Source organism: Sinohyriopsis cumingii, chromosome 19 (assembly GCF_028554795.1).
Source record: "Sinohyriopsis cumingii isolate HCF-2022 chromosome 19, ASM2855479v2, whole genome shotgun sequence".
Classification (NCBI taxonomy): Eukaryota; Metazoa; Mollusca; class Bivalvia; order Unionida; family Unionidae; genus Sinohyriopsis; species Sinohyriopsis cumingii.
The window spans coordinates 11,722,639-11,745,813 of NC_142979.1; the positions used below are offsets into that span (position 1 = coordinate 11,722,639).

Consider the following 23,175-nt stretch of genomic DNA (forward strand, 5'->3'; position numbering starts at 1 on the left):
AGTTGTAACTAAGGAAGAAATGTACACAATATGTTCAATTCCAATACTAAATGGAATTGTAACTAAGGAAGAAATGTATACAATATGTTCAATTCCAATACTAAATGGAGTTGTAACTAAGGAAAAAATGTATACAATATGTTCAATTCCAATACTAAATGGAGTTGTAACTAAGGAAAAAATGTATACAATATGTTCAATTCCAATACTAAATGGAATTGTAACTAAGGAAGAAATGTATACAATATGTTCAATTCCAATACTAAATGGAGTTGTAACTAAGGAAGAAATGTACACAATATGTTCAATACCAATATTAAATGGAGTTGTAACTAAGGAAGAAATGTACACAATATGTTCAATACCAATACTAAATGGAGTTGTAACTAAGGAAGAAATGTATACAATATGTTCAATACCAATACTAAATGGAATTGTAACTAAGGAAGAAATGTATACAATATGTTCAATTCCAATACTAAATGGAGTTGTAACTAAGGAAGAAATGTACATAATATGTTCAATTCCAATACTAAATGGAGTTGTAACTAAGGAAGAAATGTACACAATATGTTCAATTCCAATACTAAATGGAGTTGTAACTAAGGAAGAAATGTACACAATATGTTCAATTCCAATACTAAATGGAGTTGTAACTAAGGAAGAAATGTACACAATATGTTCAATACCAATATTAAATGGAGTTGTAACTAAGGAAGAAATGTATACAATATGTTCAATTCCAATACTAAATGGAGTTGTAACTAAGGAAGAAATGTATACAATATGTTCAATTCCAATACTAAATGGAGTTGTAACTAAGGAAGAAATGTACACAATATGTTCAATACCAATATTAAATGGAGTTGTAACTAAGGAAAAAATGTATACAATATGTTCAATTCCAATACTAAATGGAGTTGTAACTAAGGAAAAAATGTATACAATATGTTCAATTCCAATACTAAATGGAGTTGTAACTAAGGAAGAAATGTACACAATATGTTCAATAGTGAATACCAATACTTAATGGAGTTTAGAACTCTCTTTTAATGGTATTACAGTGCACAAGTAGATGTAAATCATATTTATTAAAATAAATATCTACTGTCTCATGCAACAAAATAAGCTCTAAAAAGCATTTTCAAACAGTAGTAGTTATATGTGACCTATAAGTGCACTTATAATTTTGTGAAATTTTACATAAGAGTGTGTTATATCACACAAATTATCTTTATGATATAGCATGATTTCAAAGTAGAATGAATATACGTATGAAAACAAAAGAAAAACGGCATACTTATCCAGGTTAATATTTGGAAGGACTGATCTCTCTTTATTCTTATCCAGCTTCCTTCTGCTCTCCTTCCTTTTTTCTTGTGTTGCTGAATGATATAAATATGACAAAAAAACCTGAAACCCCAAATAGCCATTTTATGCAGAGCTATAATAGCAATAAAAATGCAGTAATTAAGCAGAACTTAAATTCAGAAAGTGAGAGCTGAAAAAGCAAATTCCAATATCTTGTAGCTGATGTTATTCTTGTACATGACTCTCTGACTACAATGCCTTCACTGTAACATGTACATGACTCTCCGGCTACAAGGCCTTCACTGTAACATGTACATCACTCTCTGACTACAAGACCTTCACTGTAACATGTACATCACTCTGACTACAAGGCCTTCACTGTAACATGTACATGACTCTTCGACTACAAGGCCTTCACTGTAACATGTACATCACTCTCTGACTACAAGACCTTCACTGTAACATGTACATCACTCTGACTACAAGGCCTTCACTGTAACATGTACATGACTCTGACCACAAGGCCTTCACTGTAACATGTACATCACTCTCTGACTACAAGACCTTCACTGTAACATGTACATCACTCTGACTACAAGGCCTTCACTGTAACATGTACAGCACTCTCTGACTGTATACAAGACCATCACTGTAACATGTACATGATTCTGACTACAAGGCCTTCACTGTAACATGCAGATCACTCTCTGACTACAAGGCTCTTCACTGTGATATGTAAATCACTCTCTGACTACAAGGCCCTTCACTGTAACATGCACATAACTCTCTGACTGTATATTAGGCCTTCACTGTAACATGTACATCACTCTTGGACTAAAAGGTCCTTTGTTGCAATATATACAGCACTCTCCGACTACAAGGCCTTTTACTAACATGTAAATCACTCTCTGAATACAAGCCCTTCACTGTAACATGCACAGCATTCTTTGACTACAAGGCCCTTCACTGTATACATCTACATCACTAAGATGACAATTCCCTTCACTGTAACAGGTACATCACTCTCTGACTTCAAGGCCCTTCACTGTGATATGTACATTACTCTCTGACTTCAAGGCCCTTCACTGCAATATGTATATCACTCTCTGACTACAAGGCCCTTCACTGTGATATGTACATCACTCTCTGACTACAAGGCCCTTCACTGTATCATGTACATCACTCTCTGTCTACAAAGCCCTTCACTGTAACATGTACATCACTATCTGACTACAAGGTCCTTCACTGTAACATGTACATCACTCTGTCTACAAGGCCCTACACTGTAACATGTTTTAGTTCCAAGATGAGCATAGTCATGGATTCCATTTCATAGTTATATGTATTATGTACTTCATTATAAGGCAGTCTACTCTAGGTCTTTCATGGACAGCATAATGAGGGAGAGTTGTATTATGTACTTCATTGTAAGGCAGTCCACTCTAGGTCTTCCATGGACAGCATGATGAGGGAGAGTTGTATTATGTACTTCATTATAAGGCAGTCTAACTTTAAGGCAGTCTACTCTAGATCTTTCATGGACAGCATAATGAGGGAATGTTGTATTATGTACTTCATTATAAGGCAGTCTACTCCAGGTCTTTCATGGACAGCATAATGAGGGAATGTTGTATTATGTACTTCATTATAAGGCAGTCTAACTTTAAGGCAGTCTACTCTAGATCTTTCATGGACAGCATAATTAGGGAGTGTTGTATTATGCACTTCATTATAAGGCAGTCTAACTTTAAGGCAGTCTACTCTAGGACTCCATGACTAATATACATTTAACTTATTAAAGTCTATAATTGTACACTATTGGAATACACGCTAGGTTTCAAATAAAAGACTAATGTATAACTGAGATATTGCACTTTTAAAACTTGCACATAAAGAAAATACAATATTTTCTAAAGACATGGAGCAAATCAGAAAGAAAAGAATTAAGTGTCCTGCAAGACAAAAAGCTACAGTATTGGACTTTGACATATAATATTTTTAATGTTATCAGAGAGAAAATATTTGTTAAAACTCAAACAACAGTTACTACAATTGAAACTTATAACATGCAAAAATTGTTTCACTTACATGACTCTGTTTTATTGATTGGAAATGTGTTTTTAAGTTTACTGCATAGAGTGTGAACTTCTTGCTGGCCTGTTACAAACACAAGAATTCCTCCCTCAGGGAGCATTCTGTGTATCTTGCATATCTGTAAGTACAGTGGGGAAATAACTTGTCATTTAGGCCACATTCCAGATGCTTAGAGTCCATGCCAATGTTCAATCATAAATAATAACAAATACTTGTAATATATATTTGTACATCATATTTTAAGTGAAGAAAATCCCCTAATAACAAATGTATAATCTCATTACAGTTCTGTGACATATTTTACCACCATAACAAAAATCACATGTGACCTGAGTGTAATCAAAAAACATAGTTACCACTATTTTCTGCTTGTCTTCAACAGGCCACTGTATACATTATCATGCAGAAAATAAATTCTGACTAAAATAATCTTGGCCACTTTCCTAATGGAAGATTATTTTGTTATCTTTTATGGAAGATTATTTTGTTATCTTTTATGGAAGATTATTTTGTATTATCTTTTATTTTTACATTAGAACTTAAATCGTTTTAATATTCAAAATCTGAATTTTATACTGGCACTATATAGCCAGTATTGTGTTGAAATATTGTGAAACCACTTACCAACCAATACTGTGACTAGGCATAAAAGACATAAAACAATGAATGAACATTGTTTTCCATGCTAACAGAGTACAGGTACTCAGAAAAAATTAATAAACCCTGGGATTATATAATAAAGTTGTGCTACAAACACAGGTATACACAATCATCTATTTTGACAATTCTGATTTGAACAGTGCTTAAGACTGGAACAAAGTCAATGAGGCATGAAGTATGGGTCACAGTGACCGATATTTCTGTAACATTCATCAAGATATATGCCCTCAGCAAGTTCATGAATACTGACATAACATTATGGTGCCAAAAAGTTTCATGGTTGTGAACTAAATAAAACAACTTAACCTAAGCCAGTAAAATGGGAAATGCAGGTTACCATGACCTTTTACAGTAAATGTGTGACACTAATAATGAAGTATACAATGAGTCTGACAAAAATAGATCTCGAGATATATAATAAAAACAGTAAATTATGTTTCTTTGATAATATTTACCCGATCATTATACCTTAGAAGAACTACTACCTTGAAAATCCAGCCCTCCCTGATTAAAACCATTTAGCTAAAAAGCTAAAAGTGATCATTTAGCTAAAAAGCTAAAAGCGATCTGCCCACCTAGGTGGCAGTTAGAGTGATCTCCCCTTGATGCCTGGATGGGTGCCAAATCCCATGAAATTGTCAGTTACTACTGAAGCAAAAGACACTGTCTGTATGGATGTAAATGTGGGTAGAACTGAAGGATGAATGTGTGTCATACTACCAAAAAATGGTTTCTTCTTCAAATATATTACCAGATCATAATGCCTTAGAAGAACAAATAAGAGGTGGAAGGAGATACATCCCTTTACCCCAGAGAGAACATCCCCATTCCCCTAAGGTATGTGAAAGAGCTTCTATATAAAACACCTGGATAATAGATGCCATACAATGATAGTTTGATGATTCTAGCATAAATTGCGATTGAGAAATAAACTTTAACCATAAAATTTATTTTAAAAAACAGTGAATCATGAAATATGGGTCACAGTATCCTGTTTTTGTCATGAGAGTGTAGTACTCATCAATATGCATCTGCTCAGCAAGTGTCATGATTCCAGTTATAACAGTATTGATTATGTGCAAAAGAACCTGATGGTTTGGTGCTTTAAAGCACAAAAACACAAGTAGATTATTTAGCGCCAAGGCAATTGGAGTAAAATGCCTTGCCAAAGGACACACCATGGTAGCTGACCCAGGTTGGTCCAATGTTAAGATTCAAACCTCATATAAACTGATTCAGTCTCACAGACAGATGCACAGGATAATCTCACATACAGATAGATACATTCTGCTCCTCGTTTTCTTACCATGTATCATATTATCAAATAAATTGATACAACCTCATACAGACAGATAGTCTCACATATTGACAGATAGTCTCACATATTGACAGATAGTCTCACATACTGACAGACACATTCTGCTTATTGTTTTCTTAATATTTATTAGAAGAAAATGTGGACTAGATACTCCAGCCTCTCCTCCCCCAATTTTATTTCAAAACATTAAAATCCAAGCAAGACTTATTTTCTAACCTTCCTGTAGGCTTCATGTAAATAACTATCTTGTGGAGTCCTTCTGTTAAAGTGGATGGTCACAGGAAATTGTCTGGAGTCAATCTAAAAGTGTGAAAAAAGTAATTAAATTAGTCTAGCTACGGGTTTTAGTTTCAAATATGAGATGAATCTGATTTGAAAATTAAGCTTATTTACCTTAAAAGTGGCTAAATAATTGGTCTGACATAAAAATAAAAAATATAATACTGCTGCATTGTTTATTTGAAAGGTAAATGTACCTTTCTGAATTACAGATGTACAATTAAGAAATCACTATTTTCATTTCATAAGAATTAAGAGTTAATTGGTGAAAAATTCAGTTTTTCAATTAAATAACAGCTAATTTATCAACAGACAATACAATCTTAATACATAGCTAAAATCTCCATGTGCCTTGTGTAAACACACAATTAATACACAGCTAAAATCTCCATGGGCCTTGTGTAAACACACTTATTTGTACAATGAATCAACATACATTCATGTAAAATCTCCATGGGCCTTGTGTAAACACAGAAATTATTTGTACAATGATTCAACATGCATTCATGTAAAATCTCCATGGGCCTTGTGTAAACACACAATACACAGCTAAAATCTCCATGGGCCTTGTGTAAACACACAAATTAATACACAGCTAAAATCTCCATGGGCCTTATGTAAACACAAATTGTTACTCAGATAAAATCACCATGGGCCTTGTGTAAACACAAATTATTACACAGCTAAAATCTCCATGGGTCTTGTGTAAACACTCAAATTATTTGTACAATGAATCAACATGCATTCATGTAAATACTCCATGGGCCTTGTGTAAACACACAAATTATTTGTACAATGAATCAACATGCATTCATGTAAATACTCCATGGGCCTTGTGTAAACACACAATTAATACACAGCTAAAATCTCCATGGGCCTTGTGTAAACACACAATTTATTTGTACAATGAATCAACATGCATTCATGTAAATACTGATACCTTGCTGGATATTTAAAATCACCATCATTTCAATCAAGTTCTCTGACTGAGTCTTATTTTACAAAGCCAACCCATACTTGTGGCATCAAGATTCTGCTATGTATAGATACTTGTAACATGATACATGTAAGACCCATCTGATATGAATGAATATAGGCAAAATACATGTCTTTTTTGGTATTAATTGAATCTCAGTGTTTCAGTCAGGTTTGAAAAAAGTGCCTATTAGTTCCTTTCATTTGAAAAAGTGGACCAATGGAGTGATCATAATGGGCAAACCGCATTAAAAAAATGGGCACCATAGTAGTTCTGCTGAATGAATACTGGACTTGTAACAGAAGGGTCATGGGTTTGATACATTTTGCTGCACTTTGTGTGTTAATGTGGAAAAATTCATCATCCGTATAAACTTGTTAGCAAAAATTTGCTGCCTTGAACATGATAATGTGGAAAAAATCCATCAATCTGTATCAACGTTTTATCGGTCGTTTAACTAGAGTCATGATATCTCAATCATCTGTATCGCTTTAATAATATCTCAATCATCTGTATCGCTTTAATAATCAGAGTATGATAACGTGGAAAAATCCATCATTCCATATAAACATTTAGCAAAAGTTTGCTGCCTTTACAAATGATAAATGGCACTACATCAAGGTCACATCATATGATTAAAAATGACCTGCAACTTTCTTTTTGACAAAAATGTTAATAAAATTAGAGTGGAAGTTACCTCAATTGTTATTTGAATCATTCTCATATTTTTTTTTCATTGAGACTATTACAACTCAGTAGCATGCTTAGCTTATTCTCAAACTCCCAGTAAATAAATATGCTGGAATATAATGAGTGCATGATATTTCCAGATTATCCCTAGGTTTGCCATTTATCAACTCCGGACAATGGAGGGATTATATACATACATAGAGATCAGTGTAATTCTGACATTTAATGATCAATTGGAACATAGATAAATCATACAAAATGCCTTGCTCAATTTTGGATGCCACATTCGGTGCATTAAATCTCTCTTTTTTTGCAGGATTTGATGTCTTCTTTTCATAAATACCACAAAACTGACCTGCCAACTTGAGCAAGACCTTCTCAGTTAATGTAGTTGATTTTTATTCCATAAGTTGGACCGATATTCAGTAAGTTGTGACAAAATATCTTCAACTAATAATAACAATAATAATAATAATAATAATAATAATAATAATAATAATAATAATAATAATGTGGACTTAGTACAGACCCTAAAATCTTTAGAAGCTCTAAGTGTTTTACAAGATTAGATAACACATAAAAACATGTACAATGACATGATTACAAAAACAAACACCATGAAATTATAAAACAAAAAATTGTTAACAAGATTTAAGGAAGTTAACATTATTATGACTTTAAGTCTGTTCTTAGAGTCGAAATAGGTGAGTTTTAAGAGCACTCTTGAATGAGATCACAGTGTCCTTATGTCTAACATCTATGGGCAATTCATTCCATGTACCTGGGGTCTGGTATGCAAAGGAACATATGTAGAACTTTCTTTTAACAGTGTGAACAATGAGAATGTGAATTAGGAAGAGGAGCATAAATTTCTAGATGGGTTGTACACATGGGTGAGGTCAGATAATATACTGAAATGGAGCCAGTCAATGAAATGTATGTAGCATACCAAACAGATTTTGAGTTTGATTCTGGATTGAATGGGTAGCCAGTGATAGTTACAGAGCAGGGAGGCTGAGCTATAATCAAGCCGGAAAACATGTATTTAAAAGTCTGAAATTGTGATCTGTGACCAATGCAGCAGCAGTAAACATTGTATTCAACTAAAAAGTTTGTAAAAATGTTTGTAAAGTTTACTTGACTTTAATTACCTCCAGTACAAATTCACAAACTGCAATTCTAAATCCCCATGGAGCATAATGGATTCAAACATGAACAAGCAAGCATTGGGATCTTACTTGTTACACCTATCATTCTGAGTGAATATGACATATTAGGGCACATCTTATTGTCCACTTTGAAACTTTTTCTCTTGTGTTTAAGGAGAACATAAGATATGCATGTTTTCAGCCAATATACACATAATGTGGGATGCAGAGTCATTTGTTTTGATTGTGGCCCAGAAAGAAGATATCACACACAATGTGAAATGCAGTCATTTGTTTTGAGTGTGGCCTGGAAAGAGGATAACACACATACAATGTGAAATGCAGTCATTTGTTCTGAGTGTGGCCTGTAAAGAGGATAACACACATACAATGTGAAATGCAGTCATTTGTTCTGAGTGTGGCCTGTAAAGAGGATAACACACATACAATGTGAAATGCAGTCATTTGTTCTGAGTGTGGCCTGTAAAGAGGATAACACACATACAATGTGAAATGCAGCCATTTGTTTTGAGTGTGGCTTGTAAAGAGGATAACACACATACAATGTGGAATGCAGCCATTTGTTTTGAGTGTGGCCTGTAAAGAAGATAACACACATACAATGTGGAATGCAGCCATTTGTTTTGAGTGTGGCCTGGAAAGAGGATAACACACATACAATGTGAAATGCAGTCATTTGTTTTGAGTGTGGCCTGGAAAGAGGATAACACATACATTGTGGAATGCAGTCATTTGTTTTGAGTGTGGCCTGGAAAGAGGATAACACACATACAATGTGAAATGCAGTCATTTGTTTTGAGTATGGCCTGGAAAGAGGATAACACACATACATTGTGGAATGCAGTCATTTGTTTTGAGTGTGGCCTGGAAAGAGGATAACACACATACAATGTGGAATCCAGAGTCATATGTTCAGAATGTGGCCCAGAAAGTGGATAGGTATTACAATACATCTTGGCGCCATGTGAAATTCATTCTGAAACATGGCTATGTTCATACATATCTTCCAACAATGATCTGCAAGCATTTTTTATCCAAGAAAATTTGTAAAACCTACCTTTAAAACTGGTGGTGTTTCTTTGAAGAGCCTTTTATTCTCTGTGAAATCCTCCACACGCAGGGTGGCAGACATTATAACAAGTTTCAATGGATTTCCCCTCTGCAATGTTACACATTTATGTCATCATTGAAAATCAGGAAGGAAATAAAATATTTTTCATCAAATTAGTTCAATTTAAACTCATATATATACTTTCAAAGAAGGTACAAAAAAATAGTAGGTTATCCTGTAGTTATGAGTTCATGCATCGTGATCAGTTCTATACCATTCTAGCAAATAGCAATGACCTTTATTTCATACTTCAGTGACAATATTGTGCAAAGTTGTTACTTGTAAAGGCTATGGTGGCAGCTGGAGAAAAAAAACTGACATTATTAATACACAATTTAAATTAATCTATTGCAAACAAGGCCAAAAATTAAGTGACTCTATATCCTACTTGCTTTTGCAGTGTGAATATGAAATCATACAAAACAGTTCACTCATAATACATGTTTCTTCTTCATAGCACCTTCTAGACACTCTGCAGGTTGCATTGGAACAGACACTCCTCTTCTAATGAAAAACATCTTCAGATGTAAACAGCTTTGATGTTGATACAAGTAAGACACCAGACTACTCCAAGCACGAAATTCTTACTTGAAATCATGACCAGATTATTTTTTGCTCAAAGTCCTAATACTTCAACAATCAATAATTATAACTGTTATAAAATTAGAATCACAGAACTTTCACATTTTTTTTAAACTTGAGTTGCTCTACTAAGCTGCCTATTTCTATGATGTAGGTTCACACTAAGTACTACATCTGAAACTGACATTTTGAACTGGGGCTCGAGTTTCTGGCCGATGTTTGTTTGAGAATACTTGATCCTGGAATGCTGGAGTACCAGGCTGCAATTGTATCATAATATTGTTATCAAAATGCTTTGGGAATACTGAACCTGGAATCCTGGAATACCAGGTCATAATCCCATGATAATTTCAAACTGAAAACATGAAACAAAAAAAGGCTTTAAAAAATTGTAAAACATGACTTTAATATTGTTGACAATGAAGCTGATGAATGAAAGTAAAACGTGATACCTATCATGTGCTATTTACAAGACAATGCCAAGTATTTAGCCATAGTGATGACCGGGGTATGAAAAGTAAACTATTATGGACAGTGGACATGATACAGAAAAGTTGTTCTGCTATTACAATGCAGCTTTCCTATATGCTGCAGATATGAAGTAAAGCGTTTGAATATGTCAAGCAAAACTAATAATCAACAATCAGTAAAGTATATTTAACAAAACTAATTTTAATCTGATATTAAATTTTCGAAGTTATTTGAATAATATAAGATGCAACTGGTTTGCAACGAGTGGTATCCAGCATTATTTAATATTTGTTTTTCAAATACATACCAAACTTAAGTTTGTGACATAAGCAACTCAAGTTTGTAACATAATTTGTCAAAGAACATGTTGTGAAGGCATGCACTATATTATTTCAGCTATATATTGCTTAGAATTTGATTACACACACCTTTAATGGTGATAATTCGAATCATCGCTCGATACTACTTGCAAGATTATATCACTGCCTCAGGAAATACAATAGACAAAAACAAGGGTTGAGTACAGAGATATTAAAAAAGTGACTAACAGATCATGTAGGTCACATGAAGGTCATCATGTTGGTGTCTTTATTGATCTTAAAATAACTTTTATTCTAAAATTGAATATTAATATAGTTCAGTCTGCTGAGTGAACTGCACCTTAAATTAGCCATCTTCAAAAAATGTCCTGATAAAAAAATTATTGATTTTTACAGACTTTTTACAATGGCAGTCTGGCAATGAAATGAGTCAAGAAAAGCGGATATTGAGGTTATCTTTACTAGTGTAAGGTAGTACAATCAACATGCAGTACTCTCATTTTGACACCATCATCATGTGTGACATTCCAATGAATTAGCTCCATCTATGCATATTCATTTACATTAACAGTGATTTTGTTGTATGTAGTGTCTGAGGCAGTTATAAGAATCAAAGGAATATTAATTGATAAACAAAATAACGGACATTTAAAGTATGTGTAATCAAATTCTAAAGATAACACCTATACATGAAATAATCTATGTTTAAGTGAACTATACAACTTGTACTTCACATAATGCCAGCTAAGTCCATGCTTCTGTGCAAATCTGACTGAATGCTGTATATAATGATAACACACTGAAAGTGCCACACTTGGAATATATATGCACCATACCCCTTGTAATGCTAATGATTTGACCCAACATCTGCAAGTTCACAATAACTGATAACTTTTGTCTAGAAGTTTTGTGATAACAATTAAGATGCAGATTAATACTCAAACTCAAAAGTCTGCAATGTGGCATTATTAAGTATTACATCAATCAAAGAGGTAATGACCTTATGTAACACAATTAGCTAAAAACTAATCTACCTTGAGGCCCTCAGGTTGCCATGTAGCATCACTATGTGCTATGACTAAAGATGGAAATGGATATCCGGGTACTTGGATACCTTCCTGTTTATAATAACCTGGGTAATAAAATAAGCCATAGCGTACCCGTTGACCATACACAAGTTTTCTGCCAGAATTAATTAGGCAGCACTCACTTTGTTTTCAAGTTTTGTAGTACCAAGCAGAGGTCTGCCTCTTCCAGTAAATAACTGACCTTAATTTCAGTTTGTTTTCTCAGGTGACAACTCTTTGACTGAGCCATGTGGTACAGTGGCAAGTAACAGAGGGTGGTTATTTGATCTTGCCACAAAAGTGACATATGTTCAGTTGCAACCTTGAACAGATTTCACAAATTTGTATAATCAAAGTGTTACTTACAAAGCTCAAGCGCTGTATCTAAATATACAACTCTAAGACCAAGGAAAGGGAGTCAGACGATAGTTATGGTGACCATGACGACTTACTCTTATTTAATGGAGAATTTCATAACTTTATCATACAATGAGGATGAATTCTTGGACTTTTTACCAGATGACATTAGGTAGAGAAATTTATAGGATACCATACCTGCCAACCTTCCAGGCTCACAATTAGTGAAAATAGGGATAAAAAGTCGCGAATTTGGACATGAATTCGTGAAAAATACCATGACAATAACTCCATCCACTCTGACTACTCCGACCGTCAATACTACACTATATCAAGTTCGCAAAATAAAAATAAAACACTACAGAAATATTTATTTATCAAGACATGATACTGTGGCAGACTTGAACTTCCTCAACTGCTTGATCGTAAATTTGTTTTCTAAACAGTTCCGACTTCTTGCCTGCTGGTTGATCTTGGGGACTAAAATTGCTGACAAATTTTCTGATGCTAAGGAGGCCCTAAAGTCTGTCTTATTTTTCCTCACTAAAGAAAATACTCTTTTGCTGTCACTGTTGCTGTGAGGAATGCACAGGAGCTGCAGCATTTTTGGTTCTTCCACAGGAAAATTTGGAAGCGATTTTCAAGTCCAGGAACATATGTCAGAACAAATGTTTAGCATGGTCTCCAGCTGATAAAGGTAGATTGTGTTCAACACAAGAAAACTCACAAATAATGCTTAAGCATTGGTAGCCTGCGGGTCTTCCGCCAATGGTTTAAAATATTCCAGAGCTGAAATCTGCGAATTCTTAATTTTCCCAACTTCTACGTGTTTTTTTGCAACCGACAATCTTCCTCACATTGTCTCTGCGATGGCACACTGAGTGCAAAACGCATGAATGAATATCAACGTTTAATGGCAGAATGCACGGCCAATTTTTGATATATTCCAGATTAAACTTCACTTTTTGAGTAATACATTTCTTTTTCCTTGGTGGTGAAGACATTTTCAAAATCTTACATGCGATGCTGAACGGTAATTCGAATCAGTGTTTTGACGCATGCACGGAGCAAATTTCCGGTTATGCCCCAGTTTCTCTCAAAAGCATTTGTAAAACTACTCTTATACATATAGATTAAAATAGGCTAAAATGCTTGCGACCGGGCCAACTGTACTAATAGGCTGTAGATCTCTAATATCGTGACCAGCAGTACCGGACCATTTCGGCAACTGCGAATATCACCACTAGCGCTTAACAGGAAATCGGTTATTTTATTAAAGATTTAAAATAATTGAGGATTGGAAAATTCGTGAATTTTTGTCTTACGGCCTGAATCCGTGAATTGCTGAAAAAGTCGTGAAATTCACACCAAATTCGTGTGGGTTCTCAGCTATGGGATACTGTGAATTTTAAAAAAGGCAGACTTAACTTCAGGTCTGTACATATTTAATACAATTTCTATTTGATTGGGTACATGGGTAACTGATCATCAGGACTGACGGGTACCAAGGAGAAGTTTTCTAAAATGTGGACAGCTTTAGTTATGACATAGTGCATAAAGCACTAAGTGCTGCAACAAAATGCACAACATATTACTCAAAGAGGTTGCTACTCCACATTGTGGCAAATAATCATTATGATAACATAATCAATGCTCTGCAGTTCAATAATGCACCTACCTTGTGTCTGAAAGGAACTATCCTGGACAGAAGTCCAATCAGAATGTCTGTATACATGCTCCGTTCATGGGCCTCATCAATAATAATCACACTGTAGTGAGTCAGCAAAAAGTCCTGAAATGCCACGACAAGTCATATATAAAAACCAGCAAAAAGTCCTGAAATACCAAGACAAGTCATGGTTAAAAACCGGCAAAAGGTCCTAAAATAATAATACAAGACATAGATAGGCACAGAAAAACGTGCAAAAACTAAGAAATTAAATATATCATTTATACTTGCATAAAAGTTGTACTGAACTGTAAACTTCTTGAACCAAGTATGCCACTGCATTTTCAGAAATTGGTTGATGCAGTCTATTAGGAGCAAACAACACAGACCTGGATCAGCGATCAATTAATGCACCAGCAGATCAGGGTCATAGTTTTTTGTATATCTTTTATTTTAAAAAATCGATTTCTCTTAACAAATAGCACAGATCCAGATCTGCTGATGCATTATGTGATTGCAGATCTGGGTCTATGCAATTAGCACTTGGACCAATAACATATGCAAATATATCTAGTAAACATTAATTCACAATAACACAAGATTGGTTAACTCGAGAGAAAATAAGGACCTTGTAGCTGGTCAAAGGAATGATGCCTGATCCTAGTACACACAATATGTATGATTCAATACCAAAAAAGGCCAACTCTGTCCACAGTTCCTTTCTGCAATGTGTAGCTACAAATGTATCTTTTCCATGCCTTGGGGTTTTATCAATATGGCATACCAGCAATGTATTCAGCATGTTTAGTTGTGTATGTGATGCAGTGAGTGATAACTGATAATGACTTGTCTGAAATTTTTCAGTCATATTGCTACAATGTCTGTGGCGTGACAGTTTGTAGTGATGTCTAGCACTAGGGCATCATGCCGCAGACATGTAGCATGATGTCCCACCCAGTCACATTATCCTGACACCAGGCTGACCAGTCCTAACACTAACCACTTAATGCTGAGCGCCAAGCAAGGCAGCTGTTAGTACAATTTTTGTAAGTCTTTGGTATGACTCAACCGGGGATCGAAACATGACCTTCTGTATCTGAGGCGGACACTCTAACCACTAGACCACCTGAGCGGTTGCCTGATGTTTTAAGTCTTTATGCTTTAGCATCAGAACTGTAAGTTATCCATTAGGAAACAAAAGATGTTCTCACATCTGTCCATAACTATGATGCTTTCAAAGTGCCAGACTGAAACTGGAGAAAATATTCTGTGAGACTTTGGTGAATTTTATGTGGTCAGGCTTCTCCAACTTGACTGAACTCCATATCTTACCCTGAAAATGTCCCTGGAGGTGAGACATATATGCATGTGAACAAACACAACAGTTATTAAACTGCTATAAAATATTATGATTGCTTTTGTTATTATTTTGCATGTGCATATTTTCTGATTTCTCCAACATGAAAATAAATAAAGGTAAATAAAGACTTCATGATTCACGGGCCGGTTTGAGTTTACCTGGGAGATCAGGCTGTACTATAATGTACAGTACTTACACAGCGCAAATCATGCCTAGTGTCACTGTAATCCTTGTTTATTTCAAAACATATTAGATGCAGATTTTGCTTTATTCATTTTTTCAACCAAATCACACTCTTCAAGATAACACTTCAGCTTGTCGGTAATAGCTGTTTCAATTACATCGATCCATGTGTTCACAAGTTACTTTTTTTCAATTATATAAGCAATGCTACAAATTGAGTTAATCTTTATAAAAAGGTACACATTTTCAATTGTGCAAGGCACAACCAGTATAACTGTTACATGTTTATGAAAGAATGGTAATAATAAAGGCTAAAATTCTGAATACAGATCAACTAAGATCATCATGAATCTATTACTTTTGTGTTGGCTGAACACAATCATAATTTTCCACACAATGGAAAGCTGGATGTTTCAGCATCTCCTTTGTTTATAATTGGCAGATTTGTCTTTTTTTTTACAGCAATACAGGCCAGTTAATCATTAAAACGCTGAAATTGGCTTGGGTTAAGAGGGAATTTTGACTGGCAACTATACAAGTACTTTAATGTGTAATTGCCTTTCACTCCGCAATATTAGCATGATTACCAGAGTTTTGTACAACATGGTGTAAAGTCGCTTACATCAAGGCAAACTACAACTCAGATTTTATGGTATTTGCATAATTTTTGAAGCAATATTTCTGAAACTTCATTATTGTATTTTGTGCAGTGGTGCCCATGATTTGAATCTATGGGATGTACTTCATTCAGCAGAATGTACTTCATTCAGCACATGTTCAAACCTACAATGTACATACAGTGGCACCATTATGTAAAACGCTCACTAGCCTAATTGCAAGCGTTGAATCAAACCCTACTGTTGTTCGTTGTTGTCATACTGGGATAATATTATAATGAGTTAGGTATTTACAATTTCAAGGCAAAATAATAATGTAAGTACTGGTGCAATGATATAAAAAGTCTAATGCAATAATGCATAAACAAACAATAACTGAGTCTAAAGGGATGAGGCAGTGTTACAGCAGCCCATGAATGCTCAATTCTTGTCATCGTCCGATCAAGTTATACAAAAATCTGAATTAGGGAAAAACAATAAGAAAACAGAATATTAAATAAATTTATTGACTATGTGATGTCGTCTCGGACTTTTGGGTCGGCTTATACGCACTTTTGACATTTTATACCTATTCAGTTTGGGGGTTGGCTTCTATGTTAATGGGTTTATACATGAATATATGTGGTACATGTCCCTCAAGTCTAGGACTATGTGGGATATCACAGGTATGTCATTTGAGTGTAAGACTGAGATAAAGCAGATATGTCCCTCAAGTCTAGGACTCTGTAAGATATCACATATATGTCCCTCAAGTGTTGGACTGTGTGATAGATATCACAGGTATGTCCCAAGTGTAGTGCTGTGTGAAAAATCACAGGTATGTCCCTAAAGTGTAGGGCTGTGTGAGATAGCACAGGCATGTCTCTAAAATCACAGGTATGCTCCTTATGTGAAGGGCTGTCTTCGAGATATCAGAAAGTGGTCCCTCAAGTATAGGACTCTCCCAGTGTGGAATATTCATGCAGGATATTTAAGCACATCTCATGACTGTTATCCTACACTACACAATGTAGAAACAGCATTTTCATTAGTGACTTACCTCCTGCCATAAATATTGTGATCTCAATAACTGGGAAATACAGAAGAAAGAAAAAAAGCTCACCAAAATAATCTTTTCTTTGTGCATTTGATCTATGATCTCTAACCTGTGCAAATTTGATATATTTTTTTATTACTCATTCATCTATTACTTTAAAAGTACATTCCTTTACAGTGAGAGAAAGCTTACCTTTTGTATCTCTTTCAAGAGAACTCCATCTGTCATGAACTTGATCTTTGTTTCATCGGTAACATTGCCCTCATATCGAATCTGATAGGACACCTCTCTATTGAATGATACACATCATACTTAAAGGTACGTAATATTTTAAACAGACAACATATTTAAATATATCTATAGTTTTTGACAGACATTTCAAAATATTATATTTAAAGATATGTATTGCTTTTTGCAGACGACATTTCAACATACTGCATTTAAAGATATGTATTATCTTTAATAGACAAGAATTAAGCACATAAATGGCCATCCAATTTTCCCAAACAAGTAGATCTCAACGTAACATTAAGTCAGTGTTAGTCACTGCATACATGCAACCAAACCACGTAACATTTATTTCGCTGTCCATAATATGCACATGTAATAAAATAATGGTCCATAATTGTTTCCCCTTATCGGTCTCCCATGCTTGCTTAAACTAAGCATCCTGCAGAGTAACATTAAGGTGGATTCATTGAGATTCTGGTCCCGCAAAGTAATATTAACAAGGTGGATTCACTGAGATTCTGGTCCCGCAAAGTAATATTAACAAGGTGGATTCACTATGATTCTGGTCCCACAAAGTAATATTAACAAGGTGGATTCATTGAGATTCTGGTCCCACAAAGTAATATTAACAAGGTGGATTCACTGAGATTCTGGTCCAGCAAAGCATTAATAAACAAGGTGGATTCATTGAGATTCTGGTCCCGTAAAGTAACATTAACAAGGTGGATTCACTGAGATTCTGGTCCCGCAAAGTAATAACAAGGTGGATTCATTGAGATTCTGGTACAGCAAAGTAATATTAACAAGGTGGATTCATTGAGATTCTGGTCCAGCAAAGTAATAACAAGGTGGATTCAATGAGATTCTGGTCCACCAAAGTAATATTAACAACAAGGTGGATTCACTGAGATTCTGGTCCAGCAAAGTAATAACAAGTTGGATTCTTTGAGATTCTGGTAGAGTAAAGTAATATTAACAACAAGGTGGATTCACTGAGATTCTGGTCCACTTGTTTAATAAACATGTTTTAAAGCTGTTGATTTTCAAGCTTTACTATGCAAGCAACTAATGGCTGAGACAACATATAATACAAATTTCAAAATGTACATTTTCTGAGAACCATGATGAGAACTAAGTAAGCCAGCACTAATATATTCCAAAACCATTCTGTGGCATTTTGATACTGTATTTATGCAAAATTAAAAAAATCTGAGTTTGGTTGAGTCAAACAAATTTAATAAGCAAAGTCATTTTTTTACACCAGGTACAACCAAAGTTAAGAAAAAAAGTACTTTTTAGTACATTTTAGATATTGCATCATGTATATAAATTATTGCATACGGTCATGTGATCAATGAAAAATCCAATCATCCTGAATTGCAGTTGGAGCTTACTTAAGGATTATTAATGAAATCATGCCAGTTTTAAAAACTATTACCAAACAATTAAAAAATAGGGAAATTTTACCCATAAAAGAGATGCAAAAGAGAATTGAAAAAAAGTTGTAACTGACCTTTCAGACAGATTCATCTCCATGGCAACTCTCTTTGACATGCTTATGGCAGCCACTCTTCTTGGTTCTGTGACACCAATAATCCCTTTCCCACTGAAATCAAGCAAACAAAGCAAGATATTTTTTGATTCTTTATTAACAATAAGCAATGTAAAAAAATGATCATGTATAGCCCACATTATGGTATGGAATACTAGCTAAGTTAAAAGCAGTTTAAGAAGTTTGTTTCTCAAACTTATATTCTTCTGTTGCTGTTATAAAAAAACTTTTTTTCTGTAGGAATTACCAGCATTCAAAACAGTACAATATCTTTAATCACTTTGTAAAAGTTTCATAGACAATCACAGGTTGATTGTTGACTAGTGTAAAATACACACACACACTCTCTCAATGTAAGCAATGCAGATTGTTAAAGCAAACTTCCTTAACAACAAATATTCAGGTAAGTGCTGTTATGTATACCGTATTTATTTTGTAACTCTTAGTACATGACTGTATCTATATTATGTGCAATTTTGTTCACGATTAGTTTGTAATGGTCATCTATAATTATGATAATAGTTAAGTTTTTGTTGTTGTTGTAGGGTTTAATGCCATTTTTCTGCACACGATATGCTATACATGGCGGTCAGTATTAATGGTGGAGGAAGAACCAGGGAAAACCCTGGAAAGAACCACTGACCCATGAGAAGCTACTGACAAGCTTTCTCACATACCCACATTAGCAGAATCCGAGACTCGAACCCATGCAGACAGAGGTGAGATGACAGTGATCCGTAACGGAGAGTGCTTTAGACCACCCTGCCACTCGGGGGCCCTGTTAAGTTTTTGTACACAGGCATAAAATTCTATCTTAAGGTATTAAGAGTGTAGATTGTGTAGGATCTATAAATAGTTGTTGAATTAGGTGTTTACAATCATTAATAATAAATTTAATAATACAACCTGTTAACAACCTCAGGGTAATTTCTCATTTGCTGGTGGAGTCAGGTAGGTTTTTAGAAGAATTAAGTCATTTTTAATCGGATTGGTTAGGCTAGGTGTGTTATTTTACAATGTGGGATAATTGCAAAAACTCAGATAGCTAGTAGGAGCAAACTATGTTTTCATGGTCTTTATTTTCTGCAAATTTCATGGAGAGAAAAATAAGTCTGTGGAATTTTAGTTAGTCTTATTTCTTATGTACTTGTCATAACATCAGTCTCCAGACATATTAATGCTGTTTAGATACTATTTGCATGGAAACATTTGTCTGGATCATTCATTTGAATTACACAGTGCTCATTGGACTAAAATATTCTGTGACTTCGTGAATTATTCAAAGGAGTTCTGGACAATGCCATTTTCACCCATCAGGACTACTGGCAGACACGTACATCTGAGAATTTGAAATTTATTCATAACATTCGATTCTTTTGGACTTGAGTAGAACTTTTAGGATTATTTTGGATTGAATTCATAATACTGTAAATTCCTCTTACAATTTCATTTTATAACTTTGATAATTAAAGTATTTGTTAAGTTTTACAAAATGTGTTGGTTTTGCTTCTTTCTGTTACTTAATTTATGACCACAAGTTTTAACAGTCCAATGATGTGACTTCAGGTACGTGATTTCCAAATTTCCAATCATGGAAGTCCAGGACTCATCCAACAATGAAAAATTACTGGAAGACCTGTTTGATGATTGTTTTGTGCAGAAATTTCAACAACAAAAAAAAAGATTTAGGAAAAGTTTAAAAAAACTAGTGTTTGTGTGTGTTTGGTGGGGTTGGGGTTGGGTGGTAAAGCAGCCCACTGTGGGTCAAATGGGCTCATTCCTGCAAGAAGCTGAAACAGTGTGGGTGTATCATAACACAAAATTTATTTCAATTAAATGTCACTGTACTTGGCTTTGATCCCACCTCTCCTTTATTTAATCTTAGGGAAACAGTCCCAAAATTATACCCCTCGAACTGGTTGGCAAAGGGCAATTTATGCAAATTTCCCCTCTGTGCATTTCCAGACAAAGAGACAAAATAAAAACTGACACAATATCCACCTTGATAAAGTTCATGGATTACAATCAACAAGTAGCATATCATGAGATTACGCACTGAGCATAGCCTGCCTCGTAAAGGAACTGTGGCACCTGAGTTGTCTTCCCTGACCCAGTCTCTCCACAAATAACCACCACTGGGTTTTCATTAATGGTTTCCATAATGATCTGCTCTTCTCCTATGATTGGCAGCTTTAAACGGGATTCCTGTTGAAGTTAAAAGACAAAACAGAAATCATTATACCTAATGATTAGTCATGAATTGGAAGAAAATAGTTACACATAATAAACATCATACATCCCATCTACAAACATAATTGTAATATCCAGTGCTTTATTTTGGCACAAAGGGCCCCCAAGTAGCTGGTTGGTCTCATCGTTACAGATCACTGCCATCTCACCTCTGCGTGGGTTCAAGTTTTGGGTTCGGCCAATGTGGGTATGTGAGAAAGCTTTCCAGTAGCTTCTCGTGGGTTGGTGGTTCTTTCCTGGGTTTTCCTGGGTTCTTCCTCCATCATTTATAATGGCTGCCATGTATAGCCTATCTTGTGCTGAAAAATGGTGTTAAACCCTACAGCACAATAACAACAAGTTTGGCACAAGAATAAAGGCTTAGCTTCAGCATATATTCAGCAGAAATCAAGGCAGTGACAATTGTAAACACTTATGAAATGCTATCATCAGAAGATGATGTCAATATCAGCTTGGGAAAGTTCTATCACATGAATGAATTGGCACCTTGCACTTAATACGTGTAACTCAAGTCATTAACAAGTTATATTGATTGCTATTTGAACTTCCAATGGATGAAAACCACCCACAGAAAGACCATGATGTCATGTGTGATTTACAATCATATAACATTTCAAGAATCAAGTAATCTTAATTTCTATCCAATATACTGGGACAATAAAAAAATAAAATAAAAATGTCTTGCTTATTATGTATATTTAGAGATGGTTGATTGACTTCTTTTGCAATATGTTTATATTTTTACTTTATTCAAAGAAATCTGAACAGACTTACACAATGACTTAACGAGACTTTTAAACAGCTTTGTGACTGGGTCATTACTTTTTAAAGACAGTGATACATGGTTCTATTTTTTTTAACAGAAGAGACTGTCATTGGGTGTTTTTTTGTACATACTTCAGAGGATTACTTTTCACTTGTAAACAATAGGATGACTTTACAATGTTCAAAAAAACAAACAACAACTCAACAACGAGTGCCTCAAGTGAAAGCAGCATGGAAGTTTTCGAAATGTATGAAATATACATGACTTTTAAAACTAATTTAAATTGTCTTCAAACATGACTGAACTAATGATTATTGACGAAATGGTAGTTGATTGTAAATCACTTGATGTCTCGGTCTTTCCATGGGTAGTCCTCATTGATTAGCGGTTTAAACGTTGATCAGTAAGCTGATCAGCTGATCCACTGTGGAGATGCCATTGGTGTGCTGGCTAAGGCATGGTGGTGATTTGTAGGTATTTTACTGCTCCTTCACGATGAGTTTCGAAAATACATGTGAGCTGTACTGTCTTTATTATAAGACAGATCCAAATAAGATGATATGGCTTATATGTTCTTTTAAATTGCACATATAATTCTTCTTTGCTTACATATATGTAGATGATGTGTGTGGCTCAATATAAAATTAAGAATACACATAATAAAAATGATCACAGAAAATATGATCAATGTTATTTCTCAGGAAAGATTACAACCAGGATCAGCCTGAATCATAAAACACATGAAAATGATACCACTTGGATGTGGTTTCCAATCAATATAGCATTGTTATATTTCAGAATGTACTAATAATCAAACATATAAATTTTAGAAATGTCTTTCTTTCTTATGGCTAATTAAAAGCCACTTTAAGGTAACAATGAACATTCTCCGTAGGAATACTACAATGGTTGTACTTAATATACAAGTTTGGCTATTACTGATACTTAAATATATTTCATTAGTGGAATTTCTTTATGTAGTACTCAGAGGTCTCACTAGGATTTTAAAACTAAGAGTTCAGGACTCCTATTTTGGGAAAAACAGGAGTTCCAACAGCAAAAGTTGCAGTTCCCTACCAGAAGCATATTGGGCGTACCTGAAGTGA

At 34.6% G+C, this 23,175-nt stretch overlaps 1 protein-coding gene across 2 annotated transcripts in view; it reads right to left on the reverse strand.

The window, feature by feature from the left end:
• LOC149775135 (putative ATP-dependent RNA helicase DHX37) overlaps window positions 1–23,175 on the reverse strand; it is an 87,780-nt gene that overhangs the window by 53,058 nt on the left and 11,547 nt on the right. For both annotated transcript variants that reach the window (XM_089943016.1, XM_089943015.1), the window contains exons 5-12: window positions 21,110–21,258; window positions 19,015–19,107; window positions 17,463–17,559; window positions 14,084–14,197; window positions 9,555–9,656; window positions 5,600–5,683; window positions 3,400–3,523; window positions 1,301–1,385 (exon numbers count right to left, since the gene is read on the reverse strand). In XM_089943016.1, coding sequence (XP_089799142.1) covers window positions 1,301–1,385; window positions 3,400–3,523; window positions 5,600–5,683; window positions 9,555–9,656; window positions 14,084–14,197; window positions 17,463–17,559; window positions 19,015–19,107; window positions 21,110–21,258 — 848 coding nt within the window. The remainder of the gene's footprint in view (window positions 1–1,300; window positions 1,386–3,399; window positions 3,524–5,599; window positions 5,684–9,554; window positions 9,657–14,083; window positions 14,198–17,462; window positions 17,560–19,014; window positions 19,108–21,109; window positions 21,259–23,175) is intronic.